We start from the raw sequence: 11966 nt of genomic DNA on the forward strand, positions 1-11966 counted from the left end.
TAATACTATACAACTGTTAAGAAGAATGAGGTAGAGCTATGTGTGTTAATGCAACAAATCCAAGTTATAATTAAGGGGGAAAAATGCAAGTAAAGAACAGTGTGCATACTGAACTACTGCATGTATAAAAAAGGGGAAGGACATATACCAATACTCAAATGCTAGGATATTCATACATTTATTTTTACTCTTGGCAAACATCCATATTTTTAAGAAAACCAGCACAACTTTTCAAAAATATAAAAACATTAAAAAAAAATCTAACATGTAAAGGTAGCTTAACACAGTAAAAAAAAATTTCTATCTTTAGACTTCTTTTAGCTTTATTTATAACTGATGAAGTAAATAATAACAATAGTCAAAGAAGTATCTATGGATGGAAAATGAAACCTGTAACAAAATTATTCTGAAAAACTTAAGGGGGCATAGAGTCATTACCTAGCTACTGGGTAATTAAGCTTAAGTTTACTAATACGACCTACTGTTAGTATTAAAGGCTAAGGATCACTGTTTTAAGGGATTAACCTGAAATAAATATATTGCATGTTCTCCACTTGTGAAATAAACTAATAATACAGATATCCAAACCTCAAAAATATTGTGATTCAGTAGGTCTGGGGCTAGGTTTACAGGTTATTCTTCGCACATTAATATTTGGAACCACTGTATTAAGATGTTTTATGCCTTTGCAATATGTACAAAGGCAGCTATGTTACCAACTCTTTTGCTCAAATGAAGTAAGCAACATATCTGATTACTCTGAGGTCTCAGTAAGTTACCACAGTAAGGGTATTAGATTGCCTAGAGAAAACCTTAGGAAACTCTAAAGCTTATTTTTGAGAAACACAATTTAAATGATATTAATAAACAGATAAAACGTAACACATTTATGATATCAGAAAGATATCCTTTACTTAAACAACAAAAAGAACTATGAGCCATATCCTTACTTAAGATAACTTTCAGTGTTGGCAAAGATGCGGTCCATCTCTGCATCTTTCTTCTCATACAACTCCTTTCCAACCCAGGGCAAAGATGACAGAAATGCATACACGTACCAATCCCGTCGCACCTAAATAATTTTTTAAAAGGTAAGTTTAAAATATGTGCTAGTTAATTTTCATTTACATTGTATTCTTGAATGAAATCCTGTGCAAGCTATTTACCAGGACTTAAGTAAGACATCTGGCTCATTCAGAGATTTCTAGATATTTTAGTTTAAACCTTACTAAATAGAATCATTTAACATACAGATGTCATGAGAATGCACCAGTATACTAGTTGACTTAACTTTAAGATATTAAGAATTTATAGCAAGATAACCAACTATTATCTTTTGTTTTTTAATAATAAGGGTTACCAGTGAAAAATTCCTGGTACTATATAGACAAAATTCAGCATAAGGCGATTTCTTACCTGAGGTACATCCTCTTCCTGAGTTACGCTTACAAAATTTTCAAACATAGCAACCATTGATGGGGCTGCAATGACGTGACAATTTACAAGATCAGCTAAAAAACGAACCTGTTGGAGAAAACAATTTCTATTAAATTGAAACGTGTCTTATAATAATTACAAAACATCTTGTAAGGTTCAAATCACAGGTCTGAAAAACTAGAGCCCAAGGGCCTAACCTAGTCTGCTGCCTGTTGTTGTTTTTTTTGCATAGCCTGCAGACTAAGAATACTTTTTACATATTTAAATGCTTTGAATAAACCCAAAAGAATACTTTATGATTTATATAAATTATATAAAATTAAATTTCAGTGTCCACAAGTAAACTTTTATTGGAACACAACCATGATCTCGTGTTTATATATTGTCTATGGCTGCTCCTGAGCTACAACAGCAGAGCTGAGTTGGTGTGACTAAGACCTTATGAAGGACAGGAATCTGTACATTTATAGGTTTCCATTCTATACTATACTAAGAACCTAGACTATAATATTCTAGCTACTTCAACCTACATTCTTTTCTTTTTGGCTGTGGTGCTATAAAAACCAAGAGATAAGTGTAAAGAATCAAATACTACAGGGAGATGAAGTAGGATTAAAAAACCACTGCACGCCCAGCTGGTGTGGCTCAGTGGTTGAACATCAACCCATGCACCAAGAAATTGCCAGTTTGATTCCCAGTCAAGGCACATGCCCAGGTTGTGGGCCAAATTCCCAGTAGAGGGCATGCAGGAGGAGGTCAATTGGTGTTTCTGTCTCTCTCTCCTCCCTTTCTCTCCAAAATCAATAAAGGAAAAAAAAAAAATTAAAAACCAACCACTGGACTTGGTAATGAACTCCATGGTACCTTAATGAGAATAGTTTCAAAAGAGTAGCTGTTGTGGTGAGTGGGGAACTGTATTTCAAGAGAAAGGACAAATTATATGGTTATACTTCACCTCTCCTGTCTGTCCCTGTCTTAAAATACCAAAAAAATAACTTACCAAATATACAGCTTCATTATAATTGTTTGCTTTCAAAGATTCTTTAAGTTGACGAATCATGGCTTCTACAAATTCTCCACCAAAGTTGTAATTCCTGGCATTCAGCAGTCCGACTAATGTTGTATAAATTGTCAACTTCTCAGGTAACAGACGTGCACTGATTTGAAAACCCAGTACAAGAAGAAAATCCCCAAACAACAGCATTATGTTAAGTTGTTAAATTTTGTATTATATAAACCTTTTATCATTATATTAACTTCGAAACAGGTTTACTTTTAGCTGTTTTCAAAACTACTTCAAAAAAGGCATAAATATTGAGAACAGTTGCAGACATGGCCTCCCCAATTTTTCATTTTAATTCTAATTAGTTAATCCAATAGTTAGAAAAGTAAAGCACTATAATTATGAAGTTACCAAACTAGAAAGAATATAACTAATGATAGACAATGTGTTTAGTGGAATTGAATAGCAGTTCTACAGAAAATGCTTTTCATGGTAAAATATCTGGGTAATACTGGTTGAAACAACTTTCTTTAATGCAGAATCATTAAGGGGGAGATTCATGCTTAAAAGAAAACCTCTGAATGTGAAAGTGTCTACTTTCTCACTTAAAAATAATCAACTCAAATAATTCTTGGGTTCCAAGACACAAAATGTAAGGAAAATGCTCAATATTTATCTGAGAAAAAAAGTTAACCAAAGGGCCACAGGTCATTTCATTTGTACGAAATTTCCCAATAGAAGGAAAACTGATCATATACAGAACATAAATATATCTTTTGAACATTTCCCAAAGCATTTAAGAGTAGATAATACATTATCACCTGGATTCATAAATCTTTTGCATACATACACTGTACAAAGAAGCCTTAAGATCTTGCTCTTGTAGTTAGGAAGATCAGCTTCCAGAACACCCGCCAAGCCTTCCAGATTGCTCTCCAAAGAGCAGGCACTCTGTGGAGGGCAGCATATTAAATATCTGTCAAATACTCAGCAAGCAGTAAATTAAAAGTTTGTAGGTGATCATAAAAAAGTTAATCTTACACACACAAGGCACTAAGACAGATTTAATATAAATCAATTCAGGTAGTTTTTTTTTTTAAAGAAATCCATGAAAAGAGAATGAACGAAAGTGTAAAATTAAGTAGTCTAAGATAGCAGAATAAGTATTAGAAATGAAGACGTCATGAGCTCTATTCTCTCTGATTCACTCACTATATGACTCTGGGCAAATTACCTTAAGTATCCAGGACTTGTTTGGCTCTTCATTTATAAACTGAGAGACTAGTCCCTAAAACCTCTTAAGATTCATATTCTATGAAAAGTACTAAAAACATTTAATTCACAATTATCTGCATCCCAAAGTTTTTAATGTGCACACTCTGGGATACAGATGCTGGGCAATACAAACTTTGCCTAAAACAGACCATTAAATTTTCAGCTGATGAAGTTAATCAAAGCACGGTGAACTACAACCCTAAGCCCTTCACAGTTTGTGCCTATTTTGGTGCATACCTTTTCTCCTACTGTGCATATTAAAGATTCCAAATGATCTTCAGTTTCATTTGCATCAGAGGTCTTCCTCCTTTTGTGAGGTTGTCTCCCTGTTTCAAGAATGTAAAAAGTTACAGTACATGATAAATTTGATCACACATTTACTTAGCTTTTTAAATGTTAAAGTCTCCTTTTTACTAGAAGCCCTACTTTTTACACACAGTAGAAGCTCTTCACTGACCCTCCACACCCAGGGCCACTCTAACTCCAGAAGGTATTATTTATGTTAAATTTTCTGTGAAAGGTGCCTCATAGAGGGATGAATGCAGCAGCCCTCTCCATTTCTGTAGATAGACAGGAATGGTGCTAGCCTCTGGCAGACAGAACACTCACTAATACCATGTATTGCTAAGTCCATGCTCTAAATGTAAGTTGTTTGCTGTTCCTCAGTTGCCCATTCCTAAAACCTGTTAGTGCCAGCAGTACTCCTATAATAATAAAAATTATTATGTAAGCTGATAAAATATGGTGCAAAACCAAACTGAAGCTTTGGAAAGACTAGATTAGAAAATAAAGCTTTTCCCAGGCTGGTGTAGCTCAGTGGTTGAGCGTCAACCTATGCACCAAGAAGTCACTGGTCCAATTCCCAGTCAGGGCACATGCCCAGGCTACAGGCTTGATCCCCAGTAGAGGGTGTGTAGGAGGTAGCCAAATGATGCTGATACTTCTCTCTTTCTCATTGATGTTTTTATCTTTCTCCATTCCTCTCTCTAAGAAATAAATAAAAAACATTAAAAAAAAAAAAGAAAGAAATCTTTTATATTAGGTATGAAGAGGAAAACTTCAACAGATAAGAAAAGGAGCATAACACATTAGAATTCTTCACAAGCTTTATAAATATCTGAGTTCTTAACTCTTCAATTAATAGTTTTGGTTTTGTAGAGCACACAGCAAGCAATGGGAATCACAATCAGCAGACATATACTCAAAGAAAAGTCCTCAGCACTCAACCCAATAATTGGTGGGAAAAAAAGTATACGTTTTATGATTCCCTACTTTAACTATTGATCCTATCATATATAAAAAATATATATATAATTAAAAAAAAACTACCACTCTGAAATCATTACCAATAATCTATCTGTCCTTTTGGTTGCTAAAGAATTCAAGTTGAATGAAGCTATGCTACAAATCAACCTTAAGCACTGGACTATCTTCTGTTCAGACTCTTGCTGCTAATGATCTCTTACTATTTGTTTAAAACTGTAGCATACTGCCCTGGCCAGGTAGCTCAGTTGGAGTATCATCTCATGCACCAAAAGGTTGGGGTTTGATCCCGGGTCAGGGCGTGTACGGGAAGCAACTGATCGATGATTCTCTCCCCCGCCCTTCCTCTCTCTCTAAAAATCAATAAAAACATATCCTTGGGTGAGAATTAAAACAAACCCATAACATACTGACCGCATATCCTTTTGTGGAATAACATAGGCTTAAAAATTTTCAAACTAATATTAAGCATGGAGCATAATGCTGTTGCTACACACGATGCTAGCTAATCTTCCAATATAATTTCATTTTTGACTTCCAACAATTAGATTATTAGGACAGCATGTGGACAAGGAAGCAATAGTCTGTAACTGTGCTGGGGATCTGTATTAATAATGAAAATCTACAGTTGGATATAGGGTTACCCAGGAGCAAGTTATGTATAACTTCAATTTTCTCCCGACTTGTACGCCAAAAGAACTGAACCATTTTTACAGAGTTCATAATCACTTACTTGCCACTGGAACATCTGGCTTGAAACATATAGTGACTATCAAAATACAGCACTTGGCTATTGGAAGCTTGGGGTGTTAAAAGTCACTGCAATAACTGAAATTATTTTCACATACCACTTGAACATATGCTGAATAAAACCAATCTACTACTATCCAGGTAGGACCAGATGTAAAGGACACAGGGTAAAGCACTCTGTGCTTTGACTCCTCCACCCCTTAGTTATCATTATGATCTGGATTAAACAACCACTGAATATAGTTTGAAGGGATAATGCCATTAAAAATACAACATGCATGCAGTATGACAGCTGAGATATATTCTTGGAGACTTCTTCCTGTGTAAAGTTGTGGACATGGGTGGCACTGTGGGATCAGTGACCTTGACTCTTAAGTATACATCAAACCTAAGTCACAGGATCTATAAAGGTTCCACCACCTGAAGAGCCAACTTTCATACAAAGATATTCTATTTCCAGGATTCATTCACTGAAAAAAAAAAAGCATATTTGATGCAATGTTTATGTAAGCTATTAGCCAGGACATTAGAAACAGCCTTTTCCTAGAACAGTGGTTCTCAATTGGGTGAGATTTTGCTCCCTAAGGGCCGTTTGGCAATCTCTGGAGACAATTTTAGTCACACAACTTGGGGAATGTTGCTGGCATCCAGTGGGTAGAGGCCAGGGATTCTGCTAAATATACTACATTGCACAGACAACTCCCAACCACAAAGAATAACCTAGCACAAAGTGTTAACAATGCAGATGTTGAAAAACTCTGTTCTAAAAAGCAGAACACTAAGTGTTCTTCAGAACTAGAATCCAGTAAGGACGGGGCGATGTACATGCTGAAAAACTAGCTAAATGAGAGCAGTTTGTTGTTTTAATTAAAACTTACCTCCTGCTTCCTTCTTTTTGGCCCGTCTACTTTGCCAACACTTTATTCCATAACCTCTCTAAATTAGCCAGCTGGCTTGTTCCCATACCAATTTGGAATCATATTTTTTTTTCCACATTGCCACCTAATCATTTATTTAATAATCTTTGATCTCTACTTATCTTAATGAAAGCAGACTTGTTATCCAATAAAAGTCCTGAATATTCATCTTTAAAATTGCTATTGAGTATGGTAACTGGTACAATTAGGCTGATCTGGGCTCTCCTTGGATAAGGAATTAAAGAGTGCTCTTTGCCAGAAGCATTGGGTCTCTCTTCATTTTAAGTCTTCTGATTATCATTTTATTAATTAAGCCCATTAATTCATGAAATACATCCCAGTCTTTTAAAATATATAATTGATTTTTAGAGAGGAAGGGAGGGAGATAAAAACATTGATGAGAGAGACACATCAATTGACTGCCTCCTGCATATCCCCAATGGGGATAGAGCCAGAAACTCATGCAGATGCCCTGACTAGGAATTGAACTGGTGACATCTTGGTCCATGGGTCGACACTCAACCACTGAGCCACACCAGCTGGGCCAAACCCCAGTCTTTAAAGCAACCCTCCTAGGTCCTCTTGTAAGCTTATAGAGAAGGAAATGACAAAGTAGGGAGAGAAAGCAAGATTTCCAAAGAAAAGCTAGATAATACAAGTACATAGTCCTATTCTGAACCACAACACCTCTTTTTTCTCTTCTTCCCATATGACTATATGGAAAAACAAATTTATTTTGGAGAATGGAAAGAGGCAGGAAGTATTAAGAAGAGATGTCCCACTCTCACCTGATAGTGGAGAGAATTTGAAGAGAGGAGTGAACTACAGACACAATTTGAACTCATGGACATGGACAATAACAGGATATTGAACTCAGAAGAGAACCTGGATGAGAACATGGGAGAGTAGAATAAAACATATTTTTTTAATCCTCACCCGAGGACATTTTTCCATTTTTTGTACAGATAGAGTGGGAGGGAGAGAGAGAGGGAAACATCGATGTGAAAGGGACACATCGAGTGGCTGCCACCCGCACGACCAACCAGGGCCGGGGACAAACTGCAACCGAGGTACATGCCCTTAGCGGGAACCAAACCCGGGTCTCTCTGGACCGCAGGCGGATGCTACAACCACTGAGCCAAACCGGTCAGGGCCATTTTTTTTTAAATCCTCACCTGAGAACATTTCTCCATTTTTTTGTTCAGATAGAGTGGGAGGGAGGGAGGGACAGGGAGAGAGGGAGAGGGACAGGGGGAGGGGAAGAGGGGGAGGGGAAGAGGGAGAGGGGAAGAGGGGGAGGGGAAGAGGGGGAGAGGGAGAGGGAGAGGGAGAGGGAGAGGGAGAGGGAGAGGGAGAGGGAGAGGGAGAGGGAGAGGGAGAGGGAGAGGGAGAGGGAGAGGGAGAGAGAAACATCACTGTGAAAGGGACATATCGAGTGGCTGCCACCCACATGACCAACCAGGGCCAGGGACAAACTGCAGCTGAAGTACACACCCTTAGTCGAGTCTCTCTGGACTGCAGGCTGATGCTCTAACCACTGAGCCAAACAGCCCAGGGCAGAATAAAGCATTTTAATTAAGAATAACATTTGGGGCCCTGGAAGGTTTGCTCAGCGGTTAGAGCATTGGCCCTCGGACCAAAGAGTCACGAGTTTGATTCCAGTTAAGGGCAAGCGCCTTGATTGTGATTAGGGCCCTGGTTGGGGTCGTGCAGGAGGCCACCAGTCAATGTCTCTCTCTCACATCAATGTTTCTCTTCCTCCCTCCCTCCCTCCCACTCTGAGAATAAATGAAAAAGTATCCTCAGGTGAGGATTAAAAAAAAATAATAACATTTGGGGAATTAGCTGAATGCTTCACATACCTTCAAGAAAACATATTTATGGTAGCTCCCAAAGTAAAACAGATTTTATATTAAAATGTAACTATGTAGAAGTTTTGCAATGTAAATTAAAGTTACATACTGCCACTTCACTCAGACACTCATGGCTAGTAGGGATCCGAGACACAAGTCCTCTTTTAAACCCATCTAAAAGGATCTTAATACACCAAATAATTTTTACCCCTGTAAGGTGATTCTAATTTTATATGGATATGTTGTCCTACAGCTTATATCCTTATTTAGAATTAGATATACTGTAAGAAGTTTTAGACCCACAAAGTTAAAAAAACAAAAACCAACAAGGTCCAAGGGAAAGTAAAGTAACAAAAACCTACAAGGGAAAAGTAAAGTACATTGATCCTGCAGATTTAAAGCAGAGGTAACTATAACTTCTGAAACAAACTATACTCTTTCTAAAAGTAACAAATCCCTTCACTTCTATTCAATTTATTTTTCTATAGTTAAGTAAAAAACTAGTTACAGTCTAAAGGATAAGAATCTAAGTAGCTTAAATGGGGCTAATGTGGGTTTTTGACTAAGATTATGAACAATCTAATTACTTTTTTAAAAGATCTAAACAATGTATTGAACAGTTACTGTCCTACACATATCCTATAACTGAAAAGCATCAGAAATACTCTTAAAGAGATTCTAAGAAATAAGTTAGATTTAGCATTGGATCAGTATCCATACACATTAATTTCCACTTTCCTTTCCTTGTCTATAAATTGACCCCTAGGTGAACTTCCTTGTTAGAGTCTCCTAAATGTTTCCCTGGATCCTAGATACTCTAGTCTCAACACGGAGATACAATTTTAAAAGCATCTTCTATGAGCTGATCCTCTGTTACATCTCTAATCCTATCTCCTACAACTCTTTCCCTCACTCTGCTAAAGCAACACTGGCCTCCTGGCTGTTTTGTGAACAAGACAGGAATGAATGTTCAAGCCTTAAGGCCATTGCACTATATTTTACTTGACTATTCCCTGTCTGTTTTCCATCTTTATCTTGTCCACTGCTGTACTCCCAGTAGTTAGGACAATGCTTGGCACTGTTGAATACTTGTTGAATAAATGATTATATCTCATGAAGCATATGAAAAGCCATGGCAGTAGGTAACTGATTAACAGCTGAAAATAATGCTGAAATACTCTGGTGTGTCTATTAAACTATAATAACTCAGCCCATGATTATAGTAATATAGCCTGCAATAATATTTAAGCTCCTAATGTTTCTAATTTAAGAAAAAATTAATAGATGCTCAACTAAAACAAAAGTATATAGAATACTTGATTCAGATCACTGTTTAGGGTAAGCCTTAATTAATCATTCCCCGAATTGTGGCAATTTACAAAAGTTCCAGATTTGGTGTAGTATCCAAGATGTACTATAAACTCCCTCCATTACTAAATTATTAGTGAATACTAAACTTGGATTAATTAACGCTTTACTCTACTGTCTTTACCTGCAGCAAGACCCAATAGATAATAATTTAGCTGCCAGCTGGTATTAAAAAAAAAAAACTAACCCCCAAGAAAATTATGCCAGCATCCCAATAACCAGAGCAAAAGTTGCATTTCTACATATTCAAATCCAATTCTCCAGGCTGCCCTCTGGAAACATTTTCTTTCCCTTTAGATTTACTCAAGAAGGGAGAAAGAGGAATGGAGAAAAGAAAGCATGAGTAAGTAAAGCAAGGAAAATATAAGAACTTGAAAAGGCTCAAGTTCTCTAAACTCCAAGTAATGACTTCAAACATACCAGCTTTCGAGTAATCAAATTCAAAGCACATAAAAACTACATTTCCTGTGCCCCAAATGTCCATTATACAAAAAGCCTATGTCTAAAAAAAAAAAAAGTATGAGCATAATACCTGTGCAGTGAAAAGAACCCTGGAATTACTTTCACTGGTATCTCACTGCTAGCTGTGACTCCATGATAATGACACTAAAACTCAAGACCTTCAGGTGTCAGATGAGAAGGCTGGACTAGAATAGTCTCTCAAGCCATGCCCTAGCAGAAATCTGATGTTTCGTCGTTAACACTAAATACACGTGATTTGGTTTCCCTACCCCGAATTGCACCAACACTCAATGAGATAAATATGTTTGCGGAGAAAATTAATTTAATTAAAACTTTTTGTTCTGTATATATTTTTTTACATTATTGACATCTGCCAATGTTTATCACCTCTTAAGCATTAACAAGTGATAAAATAGACATCATCATAAGCCATTCATCACGTGTATTATTTCATTTAATCATCACAAAACTAGTAAGATGTACCATCTTCTATATTACTTCAATATTACAGACTAAGGTTTAAAAAGGTGCTATAACCTGGGCAAGATCACAAAGAAAATGGTAGTGTTTAGCTTTAAACATAAACCCCCTCATTCCAAAGTCTGGATACCTAACCACCACACTACAGTCTTTTCAAAGAACGATACACTAAAATACTAATAGAATTAGTCTTTTTTGTGTGGATGTGTGATTATGTAAAGCAAGCATCTTTTTCTGTTTTTAACTAGCAAAATTATTCTTGATTTTTAGGATGCACCATGATCCCCAGGAGCACAGCCCTCCAAATGGGGATGGCAACCCTTGAGCTAGATCTCTAAGAGCACTCCAGTTAGTTTTCCAGCACGCTCGCTACCACACCAGGGAAATACAGTTAAAGCCAGCTCAAAATCTAACACAACAACATGCATCTGTTTATTATGACCTCTTGGGTGTGGATAGATCTCTTTCCCTGCAGCTTAAAGGCAGGCAGATCCACCATGGCCGGTAGGGGAGGGAGCTCACATGGATTCATCAGATCTTTCCGTCAAGGCTTTGTTCCTTTCCCTCAGCGGTCTGCCCGGAGGCCTTTTCGGGTGCAGTTTGACTGTCATAACAAGACACGAGGACTAGAGGGTCCCCGTCACTGTCCCTATGAGGCGGCCGCACAGACACAGGTGTACTTCCCTGCTCCGCGGCGCTAAGGCCCAAATCCTGAAAAGTCGTTGGAGACGTGCCCCCCTCCCCCACGCCCAGGCCTCCAATCAGCCAACGACGAAAGTGTCTGGGACGGGGAGAAGCAGCTTTCCAGAAGTCGCCAGGCCACAGTCGCGCTGTGCCACCCTCCTTCCCTCCGTGGCTTTCCGAACGCTCCCGGGTGGGAAGGGCTTCCCGTCCTCTTCCCTCGAGACGCAAAGACCAAGGAATCCAAACCTCAGCCCCACCTGGGGACGGCCTCGGCGGCCGGGCCCAGGGCACTTACCGTCGTTCTCGTCTCTGCGCCGCCGCCGCGACATGCCGCGGGCCCCTGCGCCGCCGCGCCGAGCGGCCGGGCGTGAAGCACAGAAGGAACCGTCGGAACGCCGGCCGGCGCGAGGACGGCGGCGAGGCGCGCAGGGTGGCCTGGGCGCAGGCGCACTCGCTCGTGACGGCTCCCGGAAG

General features: G+C 38.5%; 1 protein-coding gene across 4 annotated transcripts in view; it reads right to left on the minus strand.

Moving 5' to 3' along the window:
* The window catches only part of NCBP1 (nuclear cap binding protein subunit 1), a 38054-nt gene extending 26178 nt beyond the window's left edge, over positions 1 to 11876 (minus strand). For 3 of the 4 annotated variants that reach the window (XM_036260336.1, XM_036260337.1, XM_036260335.1), the window contains exons 1-6: positions 11788 to 11876; positions 3953 to 4041; positions 3291 to 3391; positions 2438 to 2594; positions 1417 to 1524; positions 951 to 1072 (exon numbers count right to left, since the gene is read on the minus strand). In XM_036260336.1, coding sequence (XP_036116229.1) covers positions 951 to 1072; positions 1417 to 1524; positions 2438 to 2594; positions 3291 to 3391; positions 3953 to 4041; positions 11788 to 11821 — 611 coding nt within the window. In that variant the 5' untranslated portion in view covers positions 11822 to 11876. Of the gene's footprint in view, positions 1 to 950; positions 1073 to 1416; positions 1525 to 2437; positions 2595 to 3261; positions 3392 to 3952; positions 4042 to 11787 lie in introns of all 4 variants that reach the window. The other variant, XM_036260338.1, reaches the window with a different exon arrangement.
* Positions 11877 to 11966: the final 90 nt, after the last annotated feature.

Source organism: Molossus molossus, unplaced genomic scaffold, assembly GCF_014108415.1.
Source record: "Molossus molossus isolate mMolMol1 unplaced genomic scaffold, mMolMol1.p scaffold_m16_p_14, whole genome shotgun sequence".
Taxonomy (NCBI): Eukaryota; Metazoa; Chordata; class Mammalia; order Chiroptera; family Molossidae; genus Molossus; species Molossus molossus.